This window comes from Neofelis nebulosa, chromosome 2, assembly GCF_028018385.1.
Source record: "Neofelis nebulosa isolate mNeoNeb1 chromosome 2, mNeoNeb1.pri, whole genome shotgun sequence".
In the NCBI taxonomy this organism is placed as follows: Eukaryota; Metazoa; Chordata; class Mammalia; order Carnivora; family Felidae; genus Neofelis; species Neofelis nebulosa.
In genome coordinates this window covers 122,906,317-122,931,981 of record NC_080783.1, presented here as the reverse complement: position 1 = coordinate 122,931,981, position 25,665 = coordinate 122,906,317, and the positions used below count along the sequence as shown (strand labels likewise).

Genomic DNA, 25,665 nt, shown 5'->3' with positions numbered 1-25,665 from the left:
TAGTTCAACCCGAGAGGCAGAAAGCAGAACTCCTGGGATGGGGACACGTGTGTGTGTGTGTGTGTGTGTGTGTGTGTGTGTGTGGTATGTATTCATATGTGTATGATTATACACATAATCAGTGAATAATTTGTCACAGAGATTTGACCACGCACAATTGTGAGAGTTGGTTAAGCCGTCCCTGTAAGGCTGTTGTCTTTGTGTCTGATGTTGGAGCTTGACGTCTGCAGGGAAGGCAGTCTGGAAGGGAAAGTATGGTCTGGAAGCCATCCGAATTGATGGGAATCTGTGCTGTTCTCACTGCCTCCAACCTTGATGAAGCAACTGCCTTTCATCTTGGAAAACACATACTTGGCCCGGGAGTCAGAGATGCTGAGGGAGGGTCCAGGGGAACGTGGATCCGTTGCAGGCCCAGCTGTTGTGCTCTACCAGCAGAGCGAGCCAGCAAAGAAGTGGCAAAGAAAGGCAAAAAACACCTTTCCCAGCCTTCTGAGCATAAAAAAACAAGATGGCTGCTCCTTTGCTTTCACCCTCTCTCCCCAAATCCTGCCTGAAAATATCTCTTGTGGCCCGTCTTAAGTAAAAACACACTAGCCAACACTTGGCATTATGACATGGTGTTTATTTTGATAGTTCCATCTGTCTGGTCGTATCTCTATTGATATAAAATTTTATTTCTTTGCAAATTCACTTAAGTTAAAAATTTTGAACTGAATTTTCAAAGGGCATATCTGATAAAGGGTTAGTATCCAAAATATATAAAGAACTTATAAAACTCAACACCCCCAAAATGAATAATCCAATTAAAAAATGGGCAGAAGACATGAATAGACATTTTTCCAAAGAAGACTATACAGATGGTCAACACACATAAGAAAAGATGCTCAGCATCACTCATCATCAGGGAAATACAAATCAAAACTACATGAGATATCACCTTACACCTGTCAGAATGACTAAAATCAGCATAAGAAACAACAGGTGTTGGCAAGGATGTGAAGAAAAAGGAACCCTCTTGCACTGTTGGTGGGAATGCAGACTGGTGCAGCCACTATGGAGAACAGTATGGAGGTTCCTCAAGAAGTTAAAAATAGAACTAGCCTATGATCCAGCAATCGTACTACTAGGTATTTACTCAAAGAATACAAAAATACTAATTCGAAGGGATACATGCACCCCGATGTTTACAGCAGCATTATTGTGGGAACAGCCCAAGTGTCCATCGATGGATGAATGAATAAAGATGCGGCATATATATATACAATGCAATATTATTCAGCCACAAAAAAGAATGAGATCTTGTCATCTGTGATGATGTGGTTGGAGCTGGAGAGCACAATGCTAAGTGAAATTAAGTCAGAGAAAGACAAATACCATGTAATTTCACTCATTTGATATCAGATCAATTTCACCTCTTTGTTTCTGAACTGTTTTCTTTTTAAAAATTTTTAATCGTTTAATTGTAATTCCAGGATAGTTAACATACAGTGTCTTTATCCATTCATCTGGACACTGGGGCCGCCTCCATAGTTTGGCTATTGTAAATGAATGCTGCAGTAAAATTTAAGAAAAGTGAAATTTAAGAAACGAAACAAGCAAAGGGGAAAGAAAAGAGCGAGAGGCAAACCATGAAACAAACTCTTAACCCTAGAGAACACACTGACGGTTGCCGGAGGGGAGGGGAGGGGGTTGGGTGAAATATACGGTGGGGACTAAGGAGCGCACTTGCTGTGGTGAGCACTGGCTGTTGGAAGGAAGTCTTGACTCACTATACTGTACACCCGAAATTAATATTACACTGTATGTTAACTGGAATTGAAATAAAAGCTTAAAGAAACATCTTGAATCAATTTAAAAGAAGACCGTTAGGGGCGCCTGGATGACTCAGTCCGTTCAGCATCTGACTCTTGATTTTGGCTCAGGTCATGATTCCAGGGTTGGGGAATCGAGCCGCGTGTCAGGCTCCATGCTGAGTGTGGAGCCTGCTTGGGATTTTCTCTCTCTCTCTCTCTCTCTCTCTCTCTCTCTCTCTCTCTCTCCCTCTCTCCCCCTCTCCCTCTCTCCCTCTCTCTGTCTCTCTAAAAGAAAAAAAAAAAGACTATTAGGTAAATAGAAAACAAAAAACGGCACATAAAATTCTTGCAGGGAGCACACAGGTGACCGAAGTTTGGGAAAAGCTGAGCTATCCTGTAATATTTCTTCAAAGAACACTAAAAATATGTGGTTTACCTTCTCGACTCTGATTAGCCTATTTTTTTGCCCCAAAAGTTCCTTCCTCTGAATGTGGTTTTGATTAAACCCCTACTAGGTTTTCTCTACCTAGTTTCTGGTGTCATATTTGCAACTTTTTCCTTATTCCCCAGTTAGATTTCCCATCTACTTTCTCTGTACTCTCATCACCTCATTTCCGCCGTGGCTAATACTGCATTTGTGAAAATCTGCCTTGTGTTTGTAGCTTTCGGTACGTTTGTTGTCCTCACTTGAATGTATTTGCCTAGAAGGAAGAGATTATTTTTTAGCCAGCCTTGTTATCATCTGAGGCCCATAATATAATGTGTTGCAAAGTGGTGGAGCTCACTAAAATTTTTTAAGAATTAAACTGAAGTCACAGAAGGAAGGTAGTCAGGTGGGGGTATTTCCATTTTATTTGGGAGAGAGATAGGGAGGGAAACGGATGCAGGTTAAATCACTGTTTACCCAAATACTTAATTTATCCAAAGTCTTAATTAGTGGATGGAACAAAGATTAGGTCCTGGAATGACTGGTTTTTTATCTTGATCATCATCTTTTCTTTTTCTTTTCTTTTTCTACACCATTTTGCAAGGAATTAGTTAAAATGTATCCTAGGCTGTTAGTTATAGAGTGGTATGTTGGGTTTACTTGGAAGCATATAGAAATCGAAGTTAGCATTTCTTTCGTTCAGGAGAAGACAGATCATTAACAAATTAGAATTTCACTATATCTGCACTGTTAGATACAAAATAATATTTCCCCAGTAAATAGTGCAGCCATTGACTGCTTTGGAGATTAACAAAGGAGCCATCAGCGTGGTCTGGAGTGGTTTGTTGAAGACGTGAGAAGGGCTGAGCTTGTGCTGAACTTGGGAGCTTGGGTTTAGAGAGAAGTGGGAAGGTCATTTCAGATGGAAAACAGTAAAATTGGGGGAAAAAAGTGTAGAAGACGGAACAACTTTTAGGCTTACTACACAGAGTGTGGCCCAGACTAGCAGCATTGAGCTCAGGAGAGCTTGCTAGAAATGTGGAACTCAGGTCTTTCCCAGGCTACAGGACCAGACCCTGCACTTTAAAGTCTGGGAGGCACTGGTAGATGCCATTTGTATGGGGCTGTAGAGTTTACTGCTGGCTAAAGGAAACATCCCATTTGACCCTCAGAATAGGTTAGATATGAATGAATTAGATAAAGATGGTTACTACCAGTGTCCAGTCTCACTGAAAAGAAAACCTGAAGTTTGGAGAGGTTTTGATTTGCTGAAAGGTTCCTAGAGCTGAGTTTCCAACTCAGGTATACAGATTCCTTCCCCTTTTCACATCACACCATGAGAAGTCATGCAATGGGGAGCCGAGCACGCCAGTACAGAAAGCGTGAATGTGGATTAGGTAGCAGCTGGCCCATACAGTGGGGATCTGGAACGTTAAGACATTTATCACTTATCCATTGATACGTTTTGGCCAGAAGAATGTCATGAGGAGTGTCTCAGGGAGACCAATCTGGTGGCATTATGTGGATGAATTAGAGTTGAAAGAAACAGGACTTCGAGACACCAGTTATTCAGGGCATGATATTAAATATTTTCAATTAAAAAAAAATAGGTGGTATCTGTAAGTCACCCGACACTGATTGAAGACCCAGTTTGTGCTGGGCACTGGGCATCTGGGCGTGCTGTCATGATAGGCTTGCCCACGTAATGCTTTGGTTGAGTCAGTCAGTAACGGAGTACGAAGTGCAGAAAAGACTAACGGTAATGACAACAACAAAGTCATCTTCCATTTCTCCCATGAGGTGATCCCGTTCTCATCCTGGTTTTGCTATTAGTGTTATACGTGATCTTGAATGAGTCACTTAATTGCCCATTTTACCTACTTTAAGACCTAAACATCATACTTCCCATGACTTCACAGCACAAGATATTGTGATGAGATCATTTATGGGGGACGGTTTGGTTTCCGGAGTGGTATAAAAGCTTATAATGCTGTCGATATAAAATCACTTTTAAAACCTTCACTTTTTGCTACTTCAGAAATTTCAGTCCCCTGGTGCATTGTAGTCACCTAATTATAATGACATTGAAAGGGGAAGAAAAAGTGCAGCCATCTGTGACACTTGTTTTCCTTCCCTGGAGGGGGCTTTGGAGAAGGTAATGGCCTCTCTGCGGTGTTGTTGACCCCACTTGGAAGGAGCGTGGATGGTGGTTTCTGATTGTGGCTTTAAGACCCAGCTGCTGATGGGTACGATCATTCGACAAGAATCCGTGGGCATGGCAGTTATAGGGTAATACAGACAAGATTGAGAGACTCTTTGGACTCTGGCGGAGAGAAGCAGGAGTTCTGGGCTGCACGTGTCTGACCCGTCTGGTGACATAACGCCACGGCTCTGTGTGTGCAGTTGAGGTCCCTGGGTGTACACGTGTGTGTGCACGCATGGCGTGCACACTGGAAACACCGCGAGGGGTGGGAGGAGGGCAGAGGAGATGAGAAGGTGAAAGCTTTCATCGGGCTTCAGGTTGCTGGGAATAATACTGATTAACACAGATCATACTGATAAACTGGGTTTCACTGCTCCCCTCTGTGAATTAGCGTGTGTATGAGCACCACCTCTTTGTTTCTGAACTGTTTTCTTTTTAAAAATTTTTAATCGTTTAATTGTAATTCCAGGATAGTTAACATACAGTGTCTTTATCCATTCATCTGGACACTGGGGCCGCCTCCATAGTTTGGCTATTGTAAATGAACGCTGCAGTAAACACTGGGGTGCATGTAGTTTCTTTTTTTTTTTTTTTTTTTTAATTTTTTTTCAACATTTTTTATTTATTTTTGGGACAGAGAGAGACAGAGCATGAACGGGGGAGGGGCAGAGAGAGAGGGAGACACAGAATCGGAAACAGGCTCCAGGCTCCGAGCCATCGGCCCAGAGCCTGACGCGGGGCTCGAACTCACGGACCGCGAGATCGTGACCTGGCTGAAGTCGGACGCTTAACCGACTGCGCCACCCAGGCGCCCCTGCATGTAGTTTCTGAACTGCTTTCCACACATCGTAGCTTCTGCTGAGAATGGGAGTGTCCACGAAAAAGCACACTGCAGAGTAGAGGATCCTTTGAGCATTTCCTCTCTTACCTAGAACATTGCTTATCTTAGAACAGTCCAGATAAAAATATGATGTATTAACATATTTTCAACAAGCACCTAGAATAGGGCTTGGCGCATAATTAGAATTTAGAGAAGCATTTGCTGTTGTTATTAGCATTCTATTCCAGTCATTTATTCATTCATTCACTTGCTGAGTGTGGGCTTCATGTGTCCAGGCCCTGAGTTGTTTGGTGTGGAAGCCCAGGAGTGGATCACACAAAGATCCTGCCCTCAGGGACAGAATATTCTGGTAGGAAAAATAAGATGAGCAAGTACATAAATAGGATGGCATGAAGAAAATGATCTATTACTAAGAAAGGTCTAGATGGAGCTTTGGGGGGTGAACAGAAGCAGGAGAGGGCTTCCGGTGGGTACGAAAGGAAGGTGGGGGGGGGGGGCGGCGGGAAGTGGTACCTGAGTCGCATCCCAGAGGGTGGAAAAGGTTCAGAGACGCTGCTGAACCAGGTGAAGTGCTTTCCATGTAAAGCAAGTGGGAGGCACAAAAGCAGAAAATAGCATATTTAAGAGAGAAAATATAACTAGTTTGCTTTGCCCGATTGACGGCTCTGTTTTGAACATGTGTTTTGCTTCATCTCCAGAGTTCACGTGCCCCATATTTTTTCATTTCTTTGCCCTTCAATTAAGATCAGCAGATTATAATAAGGAGGGGCAGTTACTAACACGATGCAAGCGGCTTTGTAATTATAGCTGCTGCCGAATGTGTAATCTATCTGTTCTTGTAATTATTAAGGTTTTTATTTTTACAGACTGATTGCCTCCTGGTCTAAAACTTCCCTAACAGTATGCAAATAGGGGCCAGGAAGCAATATAAATCTAGAAACATGATTTCTTCTGCCTTCTACAATAAATCACCCATGCAGACTGACCTGTGGTGGCTGGGTACCTCTCGGGAGGCCCACCGTCATTTGCCTCAACATAGATTGGGGCTGCCTCATATCCTTGCAGCCTCACAGAGAGTGCAAAAATCACACCCTGGGTTTTACGTTAGCTTTCTGTTATGACACACACAATGTCATGACTTCCTTTCTCTTTCCTTGACACTAATTCCATCATTTACTTGTGATAAATTACTCTGCCTTTGGCATTTTAGCTTATCCACTTAACAGCTGAATATGCCCCTACACCGTGGTGTGGAAGGAGCTCGGGGTTCACTGATGGATGGAGCCGAAGCTGTTGGCAGATCTCCTCCTTTTCGTGCCTCAGTCAGCACATCCGTCCAGTGGGGGTGTTACTATATGCTATAGCGAAATCACAGCTTCGTACTTTGTAAAACGCTTATTGTGTTTAAAGGTATTTTAAGATACCAGGTTCTAAATTAATGGGGATCAGTTCTTAAAATAAGATTTCTTCCTTAGTGAGACAGTTCTCACTGGAACAGACTGATTCTGTTTTCCGAATTCATTTGAAGCTTGAAATAATCATCTGGCAATGAGAACTAATATAAATGGAAATTCATAGCATATAAAGGCTGCATAGGGCTCAACAGCTTGTAAACCCGATTGTGAATAGCTGTAAGGCCCAGAACAATCAGAGACAAATGGCATATGTGCTCAATAATTATTTCTTGAATGAATGAGGGAATTTTTTTTTTTTTAGGGGAACAACTATGTTTAGATTAAATAATGATTAAGTAGAGCTAAGGGTTATAAAGTGAGTATTTATTATGGGATTTTGAGTTTCTTTACAGCTTATGAAAGTTGTCTATTATGTTTTAAAATAGTATCTACTTGGGAGCCTGGGTGGGTCAGTTGGTTAAGTATCTGACTTTGGCTCCGGTCATGATCTCACGGTCTGGGAGCTCAAGCCCCCCTTGGAGTGAGCTCCACTTCTCTCTCTCTCTCTCTCTCTCTCTCTCTCTCTCTCTCTCTGCCCCTCGCTTACTTGTGCCTCTCTCTCTCTCAAAATAAAATAAAATAAAATAAAATAAAATAAAATAAAATAGTGCCTACTCAAGTACATACTATGCTTACCTGCTTTAATAAAGTATTTTCATTTGTGTTCTCTGTATATATGTGTTATCTATCTATACTACTTCTCTCAATATATATTTTCTTCCTATATATACTTTCTATATATATTCTCTATATGTACTCTATAAATGTTCTCTCTGTATATACACACTATATAGATTCTTTCTCTCTGTGTGTATATATATACACTCTATATGAATATGCTCTCTCTATATTCTTTTACTGTATGTATATTCTCTCTCTAAGAGAGAGAGAATATATGTGTGCTGTTTTCTGAGACATTTAACTGTGCCACAAAAGGTTTTGTTTAGATGGTGAATCCAAGGCCAAGATACTCTTGGAGCCTGGTGCCTGCTTATCTGAACTGAGAGTGTAGTGTTTCAGAGCCGTAATGCCCCCCCCCCCATCCCCACCTTCGCCAGTGTCATACTGTCATCCGTGTGCAGGGTCCTGAGCATCAGATGTGTCTCAAATGTAGAGGAGACCCCCTCCCCCCCCAGAAAAAGCCTAAGGCGCTTTACAAGTGGGATTGCTGATGATGCTGTTGGTAGTAGATCGGGAAGTTTCTCTCCTTTGCTTCTGATGTGTCTGGTTTTGTGTAGCTCACAAAAACACAAAAGCAAGAAACTGATCTTGCGGGGCTTGTGAGCCTGCTGATCGCGATCTCAACACTGATGGGTTTGTATGTTTGCTCCTTCAGCTCTACGTGGCCACGGAGGCCATCCTCATCGCACTGGTGGGGGCCACGCCGTCCTACCACTGGGACCTGGCAGAGCTCCTGCCCAACCAGAGCCACGGCAACCGGTCGGCGGGTGACGACCACGCCTTGGGGGACTGGCTGCTGACTGCCAATGGCAGCGAGGTCCGGAAGCACGTGCACTTCAGCAGCACTTTCACCTCCATCGCCTCGGAGGTAACACCAGTGGTGGCCGTCGGGAAAACAAGATCACGATCGCTGGGTGGACGTTTCTCCTGGTCCAGATGGAACCATTTTTCTGTCTTGTTGATTTAAATGTCAGCCACCTCTTCAAATAGCTGTCGGGTACATTGGAGAGTTTAAAGGAGAATGTCGTATGGAAACGCATTCTCTTTCCTTCTTGCTACCAACAGGAAAAGCATGAGCCTTACCAGACTGGTTAGATGAAGTACTATGTGCACTCCGGAAGAGCCACATTCCAATTACAGTGTCCTTTTATTTTTATTTATTTATTTATTTTTTAAAGTTGATTTATGTTTGAGAGAGACAGAGACAGAATGCGAGTGGGTTAGGGGCAGAGAGAGAGGGAGGCACAGAATCCGAAGCAGGCTCCAGGGCTCCAAGCTGTCGGCACAGAGCCCAACGCGGGGCTCAAACCCACGAGCTGTGAGATCATGACCTGAGCCGAAGTCGGACTAGTGTCCTTTTAAAAAGTGAATTAAAGCTCTCATTTCTTTTTCTTATGTACACAAAAATTAACCGAGGCAAGAGACAGAAATGTGGTGACTGTGTACAACATCCACAGTTCATGTGGATTCAGTCCAGTCCTGTGTGTAGACTACATGGGGCCCCTTGACTGTACAGGTGGGACCGCCTCGTGTGTACAGGAAGACTTACTTTGAAGGGGGCTTTGTGGCCAAGAGAGTTCTGGTAAGGATGGCACCTTCTGGGCCAGCCCCAGGTAAATAAACCAAGGACGGATAGTCTGGTGAAGGAAACCCTGGCGTAAGAGGGGCACGGCTCGCGCTCAGCCAGAAAGCACGTGTACTGGTTGTTAAAAAGTTGACATACTCAGTACTTTGCCTGCTCCCCACAAGCTATCCGTTTGCCCACCACCACCCTGGCCTAGCCCTTGGTCCCGGTGATCTCGCAACCATAGGGTTAATGCCTGGTGGGCATTGCCAGCTCCCGGTGCTGACTGTCATGCCAGTTAGCTGCCCCCAGATCCATTTGGCTGCCCCCCTGCAGGGCTACCAGAGTGCTTGCAGGTGCCCTGCCTGCATCCCCTGCCCAACCTCCCCTGTGTGTGTGTGTGCGTGTGTGTGTGCACCATGGCATCAGCCAGTCTTACCTGTTGCTGACTGTTTTGATTATCACCCTTTGGGCGGGACGTGCCAAAAACAGAAGAGACACGAAGGGGCTATTTGCTTGGCCTTCCCTTAAGAGTTTCCATTTGAAGGCATGATTACTGGATTAACGTTCCGAGCTCCTGCCAGGTAGTATATTTTCTATGACAACAATCCAGTCATGTCATCCCTCATTCAAAACCTCCCGCGATTCTCCCACTGCACACAGGAAACAGTGAAACCCACTTAGGGTGTTACATTCAAGGCCCTTTACCCTCCACAGCTGTGGCCCGGATGTACTTTTCCAGCCCCACCTGCACTTCCCTCTGCCTCCACTCTTGCCCACCCAAGCCCTGAGTGCTTGGCCTACCTGTTACCTCAGTAGGTAACTGACCTCGGAATGCCCTAACCTCACCCTTGTGTCCACCTGGTGAAATCCTAACCTTACCCTCTACTGCTCACCTTGACTGTCGCCTTCCCTGCGATGTCCTTTCCAGTCCACCCCCCAGAAGAAGCAAATACGCTTGTTTCCGCTGCGGTAACATTTTGTGTGCACTTACGTCACCCACGGTAGCTTATGGTTCAACTCTGTTTCTTTTGAAGTCATTTGAGGTCAGAAACCATATTTTGGTCATCTTTGTACCTCTGTGGCCTACTAGCAACAATGACCGTCACCACAAGTACTAACCGAGTACCACGACTGCTAACCTATTGAAATAGCAAGTAGCACTGTGGAATGATGACTAACTATATGATAGGTGTTGTGATATGCGCCCTGAACTCATTAACCTTCAGAATAATTTATGAGGTCAACATTATTTTCCCCATTTTACAGGTGAAGAAATTGAGGCATCTTGAGGTCAGGTCAGCTTAGAGGGTCAGAGCTAGATTTGAAGCCAAGTTTGTCTTAACTGAGAGGCCTATGCTCTTAATTACTCTACTTTTTGGAAGCCTATCCCGTACAAATTGGTATGCACATCTCTTAGTTCTTTGATAGGTAACGGTAGCCAAAGAACTTAAAAAAATGTTTTTTTAATTTGGAAATAATTTCAAACTGGCAAATTTCAAGACTCATACAGGAATAAATACCCTTACATCCTTTAATTTCACCTACCATTACTATCTCTGTTTTTTTCCAAGCCTTTTGAAAGTTCCATATACCATACTGCTGTTCTTTTATGCCCAAATACTTTTGCGTGTGCTTCCTAAAAAGTAAAGGAATTTTCTTACATAACCACAGGACAATTACTAACTTCAAGACATTTATCATTGGGGCACCCGGATGGCCCAGTCCGTTAAGCGTCTGACTTTGGCTCAGGTCACGGTCTCAAAGTTCATGAGTTAGAGCCTGCATCAGACTCTGTGCTGACAGAATTCTGTTCTGCTTCAGATTCTGTGTCTCCCTCTCTCTCTGCCCTCCCCTGCTCATGCTCTGTCTCTCTGGCTCTCTTCTCTCTCTCTCAAAAATAAATAAACATTAAAATATTAAAAAAAAAAAGAAGTTTAACATTGATTCTATATTTTAATCTACCATCCATACCCAATTTTGTCACTTGACCCAGCACTGTCCTTGCTAGCACTGGTTTCCCCCTCTTGTACTCAGTTCAGTTTTAGGGTCACATGTTAACATTTAGTTGTCATGGCTCTTAGGGTCTTTTCACCTTCAGCCTTTTCCTTTTATGACATTGATACTTTTGAAGAAGACATACCTCCCCTCTTTTTAAAAATAAGAATGTTCTCCATTTTGGGTCTGTCTGATGATTTCTCATTAAGGTTACGCATCCGAAGTCAGAATAGTAATAAGTAATATGCCCTTCTGGGTCACATACGCTATCCGTCTGTCCCTTTTTGGTGATAATTTTGATCAGCCACTCCAGGTATTGCTTGACTTTTCCCCTGTCCAGTGAACATTCTTTTCATTTCCAGGAATATGTAATCTATGGAGAATCACTTCAAGATTATGCAAATGTACTCTTCCTTATCAGAACACCCCACTCCAAATTGAGCATCTTTTCATGATGCTTTTGTAAACCAAGCTAAGACTATGATGGTTGCAAAATGATGATTTCTTTACTCTAGCACTTCCTCCATATTTACCAGTTGGCATTCTGTGCCCCCCCCCCCCCGTTTTTTTGAAGTATAGTTGACCTATAACATTATATTACTTTTAGGAGTACAACATAATGATTCAATGTTTGTATGCATTGCAAAATGATCACCACGGTAGGTCTGGTTAACATCCATCACCATCCATAGTTACAAAATTTGTTCTTGTGAGGAGAACTTTTAAGATGTATTCTTTTAGCATCTGTACATTATTATTATCTGTTGTCACCAGGCTGCTCGTTACTTCCCCAGGACTTACGTATTTTATAACCTGAAGTTTGTACCTTTTGAACCCCTTTACCTATTTTACCCACCCCCTCTACCCCCTCCCTCTGGCAATCACCAGTCTGTTCTCTATATCTGTAAGCTTTTTTTTTTTTTTTTAAGATTTCCATGGCATTCCATTTTTAGCTGGAAGCAAAACCCTTTCTTTTCCCTTGTCCATCTGTATGCCTGGCTCTCTGTCCCTATCTCTCTATCTCTCTATCTCTTTCTCTTTCTCTATCTCTCTCTATCTCTATCTCTATCTCTATCTATGTATATCTCTACCTATATATCTATCATTAGTATGTACTTATTGGTCTCTATTCTTAATTATTTATAATTTTTTACCATCTTTAATTATTTTGGTGCTCAAATTATCCCCAGTTTACCAGTAGGAATCTCTTCAAGCTGGCTCTTGTGTCCTTTTTAAAGTATTTATTTATTTCATTTATTTACTCATTCATTCATTCATTCATTCAATTATTTGTTTTAAAGAGTGTGCAAGTGGGGGAGAGGGGCAGAGGGGGAGAGAGAGAATCTCAAGCAGGCTCCACACTCAGCAAGGAGCCCAACACAGGGCTCTATCCCACAACCATGAGATCATGACCTGAGCCGAAATGAAGAGTCAGACCCTTAACTGACTAAGCCACCCAGGTGCCCCTCTAATTTTTTCTAGTTTTTATTTTTAATATGTATTGAATTTTGTCAAATAGAGCAATTTGCAATGTTTGACATCAATTGCAGCGATTATGTGGGGTTTTTTTTTCACCTTCTACTATGGTGGATTGTCCTGATTGACTTTCAAATATTGAACCAGCTTTGCATCTCTTGATGGCATATTCTCTGTATATATTGCTGAATTCTGTTTGCTGATATTTTGTTAAGAATTTTTGCTTCTGTATTTATGAGAGATATTGATCTGTTGTTTTCTTTTTTTGGACCTTTGTCTGGTTTTGGTATCAGGGTGCATTCATAAAATGAATTGGGAAGTATTCCATTCTTTTCTGTTTTCTGGAAGTGATTGGGTAGAATTGGTGTTAGTTCTTTAAATATTTGGTAGAACTTTCCAGTAATATCATCTGGGCTTTTTTTTTTTTTTTTAGATTTCTTTTTTGGGAGTTTTAAAATTATGAATTCAATTTTCTTAAAGGTTATGTAGCTGTTTAAATGATTTATTTTGTATTGTGAGTTGTGGCAATTTGTGCTTTTCAAGGACTTGGTCGATTTCATCTAAGTTGTCAGATTTACGTGTGTAGAGTCGTTCATTGTATTACTTTATTATTCTTTTGATGTTTGCAGAGTCTGAAATGAAATCCCCTCTTCTATTACCCGATCTTGGTAATTTGTGTCTTCTGTCCTATTTAATTACTTGTCAATCATACAAGCTTGTCAGTGTTACTGATTGTTTTAAAGAACCAGCATTTTGTTCATTGATTTTTCCCTGTTATTTTTCTATTTTTAATTGTATTGACTTCTGTTCTTACCTTTATTATTTCCTTTCTTGTGCTTGCTTTGAGTTTCTTTTCCTCTTTTTCTTTTTAAGGTTATAGAGTTGGTAGCCTAGATTTTTAATGAGTCTTCTTCTTTACAAATATAAGTATTTAATGCTATAAATTTTCCTCTCATGACTGTTTTAGCTGTGTCCCACAAATTTTGGTATGTTGTATTTTTATTTTCATTTAGCTCACTGTATTTTTTTTTCCTCCTTAAGACTTCCTCTTTGACCCAATGGTTACTTAGAAGTCTCTTGTTTAGTTACCTAGTGTTTGGAGATTTTCCTGTTAGCTTTCTGTTTTTGCTTTCTAGTTTGATTCCATTATGGTCAGAGGACAGTGTGATTTCAATTTTTTAAAAATTTGTTACGGTTTCCTTTATGATTCAGGATGTGGTCTCTTTTGGTATATGTTCCACTGGCACTTGAACAAACTGCTGCTGTTATGTGGAGGGTTTTATAAATATTGTTTAGATCCTGTTGGTCAATGGTATTGTTGATTTCTTCTATATCCTTGCTGATTTTCCGCCTAGTTCTATATTGTTGAGAGAAGAGTATTTATGTCTTCAATTATTATTGTAGATTTGTTGAATTCTCCTTTCACTGCTCCTAGTTTTTCCTTCATATATTTTTTAGCTCTATTTAGTCTATACATATGGATGATTGCTATGTCTTCTTGATGGACTTTTTCTTTTTATCATTTTATTATGTACCTTTATGTCCCTGGTAATTTTCTATGTTCTGAAATGTGGTTTGATACTAATCTAGCCACTCTTGCTTTCTTCGATTAGTTTTGTTAGCATGATATGTATTTTTCCACTTTACTTTCAACTTGTCTGTATGTATGAAATTAGTTTCTTGTAGACAGCACATAATTGGGTCAGGTTTTTAAACCCACACTGTCAATCTCTGTCTTTATTTATGTTTTCTATATAATTTACATTTAATATAATTATTTATACGATAGAACTTACCTCTTCTAACTTATTATTTTTTATTGTTTTCTGTTGTTGGTTTCTTTTCTTTGATTTTTCCAGTCTTTCTGTAGGTTATTTGAACATTTTTAGAATTTATTTTGACTTACCTGTAGTATTTTTTATAGCTTTTTTAGTGATTGCTCTTGACATTGCCTTATATTTACACAACTTATCACAGTCTATTGATGTCATATCACCAGTTTGAGTGACGTACAGAAATTCTACTTCACTGTACATTCCTTTGCCCTCTCCGGTTTATTTATATAATTGTTCTAAATATTTTTCCCACATACTTTTAGAACCACATTACATAGTGTTATCATTTTTGCTTCAACCATCAAACGTAATTTATAAAACTCAAGAGAAGGAAAGTCTAACATATTTACCCCAGTTTTTTCTTACAGTGCTCTTTTTTACTTCCTGATTTTCCACGATCCCCTTTTTATGTTTTCTTCCTTTTTAGAGAACTTCCATTAGCCATTGTCTTAGGGTAATTGTGATGCTGGCACATTCTCTTAGTTTTCCTTCATCACTTATTTTCACTGGTAATAAAATTCTTGGTGGACAGTTGATTTCCTTCAGCATTAGAAACTCCTGTGCCACTTCTTTCAGGCTTCATGGCTTCTGATGAGAAATATGGTGGTATTTGAATTGCTTTTTCTTTTTTTTTTTCCTACAGGGAATTTCCCTCTTGCTACTTTCAAGATTTTTTTTAGTGTTTTAGTTGCTAGTGTTTAGAAGTCAGATTATGATGTTTCTTGGTGTGAATTTCTTCAGGTTTATCCTGTTGGGGATTTACTGAGCTTCTTGGATCTGTAGGTGTATGGCTCTTGACAAATTGGGAAATTACCAGCTGTTATTTATTCAAGTACTCTGTTTTAACACTTTTTTCAATGATAATTCATTTTTGAGAGAATGAGAGAGCGTGAGCAAGCATGAGGTGGGGAGGGGCAGATAGACAGGGAGACACAGAATCGGAAGCAGGCTTCAGGCTCTGAGCTGTCAGCACAGAGCCGGACACAGGGCTCAAACCCACGAACCGTGAGATCATGACCAGAGCCTAAGTCGGACGCTTAACTGACTGAGCCACCCAGGTGCCCCTCTTATTTATTTATTTATTTATTTATTTATTTATTTATCTATTTATTTATTTTTTTTTTATTTTTATTTTTAATTTTAAGCTTATCCTCTTCCCCTTTTCCTTCCAGAACTCCAATGACAGAAATATTAGGGTTTTTTTTTTGCTCTAGCCCCATAGATCTCTGAAGCCTCATTCATTTTCTTCTGTCTAGTTTATCTTTGTTTTCATATTGGAGATTTTCCTTTACTCCATTTTCACCTGTATTGATTCTTCCCTCTGTCTCTTTCATTCTGCTATTGAACCCACTCATTGCGGTTTTTTAGTTCTAAGCTTTCCATTTTGTTCTTTTTTAGTATATTCTCTTTATTCGGTGAGACTTTCTGTATTTCCGCTGGGTCTATTTTGTCATCTGTTTGAAGCATGTTTGTAAGTGCTCCTGGAAGCATTGTTATAATGGCCGCTTTCACATCTTTGTCAGATAGTTCTAACATCTCTGCCATCTCAGTAGTTGTCTTTTTTGTTTGTTTGTTTTCATTCTACTTTGAGATTTTCCTGGTTGCTGGTATCACAAATTATTTTTGTTTGAAACCAGCACTTAGGGGGATTATGTTAAGAGATTCTGGGCCTTAAGTAAATCTTCTGTTTTAGCAGACTTTCTCGGACACAGCTCTGGCCCAGGAAGAGGGGAGAGGGGCCTCATCACTGTCACATGGTGGTGGAAATCCCGTCTCCCTGTGGTCGCACCGCCACCAGTGGTGGTGGCGGTGGTACGGAGGGTTCCTACTGCAGGCGGCAGGAATGATCGTGCTGGCCCACCTGTTTGTCTTTTTCTGACACACCCAAGTGGAGTAAGGTGGGGTCACTTATTACTACCCAGCCTGGGGGGAAGGGTTAGTTTCCCCACTTAGCCTTCTCTGTGGATGGGGTTGGGGCCATAGTTGGTTTTTGTTTCTCATGGTGGTGATTGGCCAGAATAAAACGGTTATAATCTAACAATGTTCTGTCTTTCTGGGCTGCCCCTTTCCCAGGCCTTTGGCTGGAGAAAGTAGGTTTTGTTTGGGGCTTCTTTTGTAATTTTCTTGGCATTTCTAAGTTGCTGTCTTCTTCAGTCCCCAGTCTTGGGCATGTGAGGCAAAGAGAAACCTGGGGAATTCACCACTGGCTCATTCCTTGGGTCCCAGGGTCTTGGCTGGTCTTCCCTCCGTCTTGCAGAGTTTTTTTATGTTTGCGTTATACCCGATGCCCAGGGGTCTTAGTGGTATCTACTGGGAGAAACAAGGAAAAGTATGTTTATTCCATTTTCCTGGAGCTGAAAGTCCTCCTGTGTCCTTCTGATGTGCCCATCATTTGTGGGGGGGGGGGGGGGGGGTTGAAAAAATTTTGGCATAACAAGATATTTCAGGTTCATCTTTTACCCCCCCTCCACCCCAAATGTGGAATTAGTCATTTCTCCAAAAAGCCCTTGTTCTGTTTATAAACAGTCCTCATAGGATTTTGCGGTGGGTGAGAGCTGTAAGTCTGCCCTCCAACAAATCCATTACCATATTATACTGAAAGTGGATCTCGGACCAGATTCTGCCCCATATAGAAGCATTTATCAACTTAATTCTTATTATCAGAGAAGCACAAAATAAAATATCTTACAGGCTTGAGAAGTCATAGCTTTGTGGTTCTATCGGTACTCTACAGTTTGCATATCAGGTCACTACAGAAAAACTCCAGTTTTCCATAGTGAGAGTACTGACACTTCCCCTCCCTGTTAGCATCAAGCAAGCAGAACCATCCAGAATTCATATTGTCTCAGGACCAAGGAGGGAGTTGAGCTGAGGGCATCACCCCTTTATAAAGAATACAGAACACACTGGATTATCCCACAAATTCAGGGAAGGGTAGTGAATGTCTCTAAAATATATTGACCTAATTTATATAACTTGGGTGTCTCTAATTTCACCAGAGGTAACCTGTGTTTTGGGATCATATCATTGCTAGTCAACAGGCCATTGGTTTAATCAAGAAGCAAAGGAACCATTGCTGATAGAGACAGTGATTAAAGTCCTTGCAGGACCTCGCTCTGGAGAATGGGCCCACTGACCACCACTGGCCAGTACAGCCTCCACTAGAATACTCGTGGTACCAGATGGGAGCTTGGCCTAAGTAATGTTTATGCAGAATATCCCATGGTATGTACTTCATACTTTAAAGTAAATTAAATACCATAGCAACACCGTGCTTCAGCACAGACACTCAACACATTTCAATGGAATTGAATTAAATTAATACTAATGAAATCTATAATTAGGAGCCCTTTCAGATATCATCAGAGGAACCCCATTATTAGCAAATAATTCCTTGGGCAAGTACTACTCATCTGATGCTAGATAAGGCCTTGATATGGGCCAAGGAAGGAGAGTGCCATCAGAACCTACGCTCCAGGCCAGCAGGATTGGGCGCCCTGGTCACCAGCGTACCTCCCGTGCTGGTGCCCAGTGGCTCACCCCCTTCACAGTGCTCGACTGAAGGCTGAATAGGGAAAGAAGGGAGTCCCAGGGGCTACTACTCCCAAGATAAAGAGTTGGTAGATGCAGGAGAAATGGGATTAAATAGCTTTCCCAGCAAGTGCTGATGATGTTTAAAGCAGCTCTGAAAAAAAAAAAAAAAAAGGATGATGGGCTAAGATGGCTTCACCTTACCTGCCTGTCATGTCCCCTTCTAATGACCACTGGGGCACATCTGTGAATCACTGTCTCTCTCGCCATCTGGCTTCATCAGACCAGAACTGTGTGCCTGTCTCCCTCACCCCCCACCCCCCACCCTTGCTCTCTCTTTTCTCTCCTTATTTTTTCCCGGTCTCTGCCATTTTGTCTCTCTGCACCTGTTTCTCTCTATCCCCACCTCTCTCCATCTCTGCCTTTCTCGTTATTTACCTCCCATTTCTTCCTCTCTGCCTTTTTCTGTGTCTCTATCTCACTGTCTCTGTCTTGCCTTTCTCTTTCTCTGACGTTTCTGTCTCATTCTCTCTGCATGTATCTCCCTGTTTTTCTCTTTGTCTTTCACTCCTCCTTCCCCACCCTGTCTCCCTCCTGTTACTCACCTGTCCTTTCTCATTCCTGAGATGTATGTATTTGGCTGTATATGCTGCTATGCATCTTGATTGTTATGTCTTCTCATTATAGATTTATAGATGCCTGCTACTTTCCTCCCATGGTAGAGAGGCACACATGAGGTTCCCGTCCCATCAGGAGGTCAGTTATCTACCTCAGAGGTGTATCTCAAGGCACAAATATTCTCTGTGCAGACCGTGATCCTTGGTCTCCAGCAGGTGCCCCAAGATGTGTCCAGAATGGCGGGTGGCGGTGGGGTTGTCCAGCTGCACAGTTGGAGATATTGCTGCACTGCTGCTCTGTGGGCACCTCCAGGGGGTGGACGGGTTATCCCGCATGGGGACGGGTTATCTTTGGGGCATCCCAGATGCTAAACCGGCTGCTTCCGGCCTGAGTGGGTTCATGATGCTTTGTAAGGATGGCCGTGGCCTGCCCACTCTGCTGATGGAGGAGTGCAGGTGGCATTGCTGGCCACATAATGAGACAGAGGTCCACGGTCCTCACGGAATCCTCTCCTGCAGTGAGACCATTCCACGCAAAGAGTTTGTGGGTGCAGATGAGTTTTATAAGGTTCGGTGGGTAGAGGAGAGTGAAGAGGCAGGTAACTGTGACTACTTTATTTTGCTCTTATGGGAGAGGCTCTCTCTCTCAGAGACCTTCCCCATGTGCTGCTTCGTTAGTCCTGGCCGTAGCCCTACCCTATAGATGAAACAACTGGTGGGCAGAAAGTTGAAGGAATTTGCCCTAAATCACGTATTTAATAAGTCACCGGTCTGGGTTCGATGAGCCCATATTCTTTCCACTACTCCAGTGATTTTCAGGCTTGTTTTTTCTTAACAGACAGAAGCCTTTAGGTTTAACGTCTTCTCAGTTGGCATTTCAGGATTTAAAATAGCTAGGTACTTTGCTGCTGTCAGTGAAGAGAAGAGAGATCAAGGGCTTCCATACCCCCATGGCCCCCAGCCGCCCTCCGCAGCCCCAGAAGCACTTCCATGCGGAACAGAGGGAGGAGCTTGGCTCTGCCTGGGAAGAGTGGCTGGAGGTATGGGTCGGTGGGTTGGTGGGAATGAAGGTCGGCCAGGTGACTGTGGGACGATGGTGCATGGTGCATACATGTTGGGTGGAAGGCTAAGCAAAATAAATCCTCACCGAGCCCGGGCTGCCCGTCACCTGCTTGGATTTGCCTCTGAGAGAGTGAATTCTAAGGAAGAAGGGCAAACAGTCATAGTGTTTGCATTGTGGCTCGCAAATTAAAAATATCAGAATTCGTGAGCTCAGAGTAGCTGGTGACTCACTCAGTGTCACACTGTAAATGAAGGAGCCGGGCCACAGATTCCTGTGGCCCTTCCACTGTGGCATATGACTGAGGTAGAAGGTAAGAGGGAGGGGGCGCCTGGCTGGCTCAGTCAGTTAAGCTTCCGACTTCAGCTCAGGGCATGATCTCATGGTTTGTGAGTTCGAGCCCCATGTCAGGCTTTGTGCTGACAGCTCAGAGCCTGCATCCTGCTTCAGACTCTGTGTCTCCCTCTTTCTGCCCCTCCCCTGCTCATGCTCTGTCTCTGTCTCTCAAAAATAAATAAAATGTTAAAAAAAAAAAAAAGGGAAGAGGGGGTCAGCCCACCTGCAAATCTTTCATGAGTTTGCTGTCCCCAAGGTGATCATACAACTCTCAGGATGTTTGTAAACATCTCATGAGGAACCTGGCCAGCGGTTCCCCCCGCCACCAAAAAACATAAAACAATAAATCACACAAGTACTGTCAGAGTAGTAATGATTCAGTTAAGCCTCAGTAATTGTCAAGCCCAAATAAACTTACTGGTTTCCTGATATAACAAAAAATAGCGAAGGAGAATTAAGTCAAACGAGCGGCAGTCTCCCTGCTCCTCGGGGGTCCACCTGCATCTAGACTCAGCGGCCGGCTGCCCTCGTGTGGATGGCACCACACACCTCTCTCCTCCGGCTATATTCAGGCGGACCTGAGAGGACGCTCTCTGCTTTGCATTTTTAGTGCAGATCTCATGTTTTCCCTTTTATTTTGAGGTGCAAATAGAGTGTGCAGACTGCATGCCCTCCTGCCCACCGCTCGGGCCGTGGGCGTCTCGTGTGAACTCCCACACTCTCCTTCCGCCCCGGACATCGGAGCCCCATGTGGGTGGCGTTCCAAGTCCCGGGGGTGGTTCGAAGAGGGTGCTATGGGCGGCTTCCAGGTTTCTTGCCGCTGCTACCAAAATGACAAGAGTCAGCAGAGAAGCAGCAGCAGAGGGAAGAACAGAGAGAACTAGGCTGATGGAGCAGCCGGGGCCACTAGTGGAGGGCAGGATGGCGACCGCAGCCGCACCCTCGCCAGCACCCCTTTAGGAGCTGCTGGTCTCTGCGCCCCCAGATGAGGTCATCTTTATTTCAGCGGATGCGGTCCCCAAGCACACCCTCCACTGACTGTCAGCATGCAGTCCGTTTTAATGGCCTCTGTAGGCTTTCCTACAGTTGCTCCTCCAAATCTCCAGGGGGGTAGCATTGAAACTGGCACCTGAACTTGTCAGGTGACTTACCCAGTAGTTGGTAAATACCCTTAAGATGCAGGTTTGTGGTATATAGATGCTGTATGGCTCTGATGGAAATTATTTGGCGTAAAATAACCAAATTTGGTATTTGGTTTAAAAAAAACCAAGTATAAAGCCTGTTCACCTCTCACCTAACCCCCCTGAAAATAAATACCAGGATGGAGCCTGTAGAGCTCTATCATTTCAGGAGACGGTATTCAAAATACGTACTTTAAAACTCCCACCCGATACCTTATTACATTCAGGTCAGGGCTTACAGAAGTTATTCATGGAAGGTTTGGGGAAGGGTGAATAAAAGGTTACGTAGATGTGATTAACTTGGTATTAATGCAAAAAAGAACCCCTCTAATCTAGGAGCTTTGACTATTTCACAATGAGCTAATAGGCATTGGGGTGAATTTATGTAGCAAATTGCTGTCTGCTGTATTCAAATTATTCCCTGAGCTCTGACTCATTCAGAAAGTACCAAATATCACGGAGACACACAATTATCATGCTTAATTAATGTTTGCAACCGAAAAGAGTAAGGTTGAAATCTTTAATATCATTGTAGATATCGAAGAACTGAAATTGACTGATTATTATCTTGAGATTAATATATTTTCCCCAAGCCATACCCTCGGGTCAAAGGACCGAGTATTAAAACTATTTGAAAAATTCACTACAATAATTGCTTTAGGGGCTAATTTTTTTTTTTTTAATGTCTTGCTTCCTTATGCCTGCACTACTGATTGTTATAGCCTGCACACTTCACCCATTAAGTGGTAATTCAGAGTGACAACTACATTGAAATGAAGCAAGTTAGTTAATCACCATGAAACTGTTCCTGAAATACGCTGGCCAAGTACTCCCGAATCACTGGAGGCCTCTGATTACCGCATTTTCTACTGAAGTGAGATTTTCCTGCATGAGGCTGTAAATATTTTTATGGGACATACAGGATGGCGGAGGGCTGAAATTTGGTTGGACTTTGTAGCAGAGAATCCAGAATCTTCTACGGAGCCACCGTAACCAGCACTGTGCAGAGCCCTCAGGGATGTCCTGCAGGCGTGTCGGGGAAGCTGCTGACAAGCCGAGAGTCTGGGTAGGGCTACAGCACTTCTAATATGACTTGATTTTCCCTAAAGCGGGACTTCCAGTGACAAAGAGCTCTGTCAGAAAACACATGCCCAGTCTTGTCTGCCCATTCTGGCTAGCCTGCCAGGACTGCTGGGAGAAGAAGGTAGGCTGTGCCACGGTGGGGGGGGGGGGGGGGGGGGGGGTGTCTGTTCCCCCTCTGGGGAAGTCCGAGTCGGGGCTCGTGGTGAACACCAAGCTTGTGAACAAGTTCACCTTTCCAAGAGACACAGAAGCCAGGCAAGGGGCTTGGACGCGACTCTGAGATCTGCCACGGCCCCTGCCTGGCTTGCGGGGTCACTGATGGTCTGTGGGTTGTTCACGGCAGCATTCTTACCCCCCGTAGACCCTCCACACTTCTCTCAGTGTAGGTATTTGTGGACCGCTCACAGTGCTCGCCCAAAGCAGGCTTTGGGAAGCGTGTTTCAATGGAACAGACTTTGCCTTTCTAGGCAGAAAACTGCCATCGTTTGGGAATTTTTTTTTCCTCCATAGTTTTCTTTCTCATTAATGTAGAGGCTAACGATAAAGCCAAAGTATTCTCTATGTCCTCTAGGAGACCCCTCTGATTCCAGATCTCCCTCTCCCTTCCTGTCACGAGAGCGCCACTCAGTGGCCCCTGGGTGACTGGTAAGGCCGTTCCTGCCCTGCCTGTCCATAAATGCACAATTCAATCCTTGAAGTCGTGACATCGAGATATTGTATATGAAGATGCCTGTAACCCACATCATTCACTCTTGTTGCATGAATAATTCAGCATATATTTAATTAGTGCTGGTCCTGACAGGTAAGCACTTAGACGCAAATAGGGCTGTAAGAAGCTCACGGCATCCTACGCGAGAGACAAGGAAATGTGTAATTCACCAAACATCATACTTGAAGCCAAAGTAGGGAGGGAGATGGACCCACTCGGTGGATCAGGCAGGGCCATGGAGGGTGAACAGGAGTGCACCAGGGACGAGGGGGGCTGGGGTGAGCGGAGGAGGGCTGTACTGGGGGGGGGCGGCGGCAATCAGTTCCTGGAGGTGCCACGCTTCACGCAAAGTCGAGTGATGAACGTTTGTTTCCCTGTGGGGAGCCGTGCCCTCCATGGGCCCTGCAGGGCAGCGGGTCTGTATTATTCACATGTGAGTGAGGGATTATTCGTTTTCGCCGCTGAGGGCCAAGACAAGGACAGGCCTCCTTAGGGAAGGGAAATGACCCCCTGCTTGGAAGAGCTTAGGCTAAAGGATTTTTGTTTACATAATGTGTTGTCCCTTCCATTAGAGTCGTCTGTGGCTACAGCATGTTTCTCAACCCTCATTCCGTGGAATGTCACCCTACAATAGAAGGGGGAGGAGCGGGCAGTTCAGATCACAGGAAAAAAAACCGAAGCAGAGACAAGACAAATTTGTGACATTGACAGAGCCGGTGAGAAGTTGCCCAGGGCAGAGGCTGGGTGTGTGACTCAGTTCTCAGAGTTAAGAGGGTCTCTTCTTGCTTATTCGTCTCCTGATAGCCCTGACCGATTTTTGGAAGCATCTTATAATCTGTGTTCTAGTGCTGTACGAGGGGTGAGGTAGCATGGGGCTGCTCAGCAGAGGGAAGAAGCAAGCTAGTGAAAAAGCTCCTTTGTGTCATGTGGGTATATGAGGATGTCAAAGAGTACATGATAAAAGTTCATTTAAAAATACAGAAATTGGGAGGCACCTGGGTGCCTCCGTCGGTTCAGCGTCCGACTCTTGGTTTTGGCTCAGGTCATGAATCTCACAGTTCATGAGTTTGAGCACCGCATCAGGCTCTAGGCTGCCAGCGTGGAGCCTGCTTGGGATTCTCTCTCTCCCTCTCTCTCTGCCCCTCCCCTGCTTGCGCATGCGCTCTCTCCTCTCTCTTTCACCCAAAATAAATAAAAAATAAACTTAAAAAGTGTATAGAAATTTGGGGGCACCTGGCTGGCTTGATCAGTGGTGCATGCAACTTTTGATCTTGGAGTTTGGGGTTCGAGCCCCACATTGGGTATAGAGATTACTTAAAAAGTGTAAAATATTTAAAAAATATACAGACATTTTAAGTATTTGTATTTAAAACATGCACCATGGAATGAGATAAATCCCTCCCCTGCCCACCCTCGAAAACACTTTGGAAGTTGATTGATTTATTTTTTTTAAGATTTATTTATTTTTGAGAGAGAGCCCAAGCAGTGTAAGGGTAGAGAGAGAGGGTGGGGGGACAGAAGATCCGAAGCAGCCTCTGTGCTTACAGCAGTGAGCTCAACATGGGGCTCGAGCTCACAAACCTTGAGATCATGACCTGAGCCGAAGTCAGACGCTTAACCGACTGAGCCACCCAGGTGCCCCTGGAGGTTGATTTTTAAGTATGTTATTCTGTTCTCCTCACTCTGAGCCTTCTCATGTTCCTCACACCCGTGGGTCATGTGACCTTAACTTCATATCTGACACAGGACCTTCCTTTTCTCCCTTTGCCCTCTCCTTTCCAGGAGCCCCTGATTCTGTTACCCTGAGCCACAAAAACCTACATGTTTCTAGTGTTGGTTCTAATATCGTTGATTTTTTTTTCATAGCTTCCTGGATGGAACACATGGTAAGGGTTAAGAAATAGAAACTCTTTCCCTGGTATATGGGAATTTCTGTGCTTGGGATTTAACACACTTAAATATAGTGTTATTTCATTGATTTAGCCCCACAGTTGTCCTACTTAACTAATTCAAGTACATAGTACTCAAAGAAGGAGGTTTTGAGACTGATGTCAGCATCAGGTGCAGTCCCCAAGGCTTACTCTAGTGTGATCATGTTTGAGCTGCAGCTGCGTCATCCATCAAATGGGAATAATTAATAAAAATAATAATAAATACCCAATTCTAAAAGGTGGTTGTTGGGATTAGGGGAGAGTATTATGCAAAAGTTGGTTGGTTGTTAATTATCTGGTTATAAGGTGCTGTGCCTTTCCATTTGATATATCTTTGATACGCAGTTGTCATTACTTGGACATTAATTTTACTTTTAGGATTGTATAAGCATGCAGTCCATTTTGAAGCAATAATTAATTTTTTTAGATTATCCTATTTCTGCCATGTCAGAAAAAAGGACTGAATTGACTTGTGACATTTCCAGAAAGCTTAAGGTCTGATGATTTCAAGGGAGATGCTAAAAATACATTTTGGTACTTCTTTTAAAACTCATCTTCTCTCTAGGCATGCCTGGGTGGCTCAGTTGGTTGAGTGTCCAGCTCTTGATTTCGGCTCAGGTCATGATCTCACGGTTCGTGAGTTTGAGCCCCGCGTCGGGCTCCACGCTGGGCATGGAGGCTGCTTGGGATTCTCTCTCTCCCTTTTCCTTTCCCCCTCCTCACTATGTAAAGTAAAAAATTGTTTAAAAAGTCATCTTCCAGCTTCACTCAATCTGTGATTGATCTCTTGGTGTCATATAATAGCTGTTTATGGATGGCTCAACCCAAATCTCTGTTTCCATCTTGAATCCATTTTCTTCTCTGAGGCCCCCACCCCATCCTGGCTGGCTTGGATCACCATAATGACCTTTGATGGGTCTATTCCAATCTCTGTGTTACAGCTAA

General features: G+C 43.3%; 1 protein-coding gene across 3 annotated transcripts in view; it reads left to right on the top strand.

Annotated features, from left to right (window-relative positions):
- The window catches only part of SLC22A15 (solute carrier family 22 member 15), an 83,313-nt gene that overhangs the window by 8,699 nt on the left and 48,949 nt on the right, over positions 1-25,665 (top strand). For all 3 annotated transcript variants that reach the window (XR_009257799.1, XM_058716103.1, XM_058716104.1), the window contains exon 2: positions 8,055-8,267. Coding sequence is in view for 2 of the 3 variants with exons in the window: in XM_058716103.1 (XP_058572086.1) it covers positions 8,055-8,267 (213 nt within the window). In the remaining variant the exon portion in view is untranslated. The remainder of the gene's footprint in view (positions 1-8,054; positions 8,268-25,665) is intronic.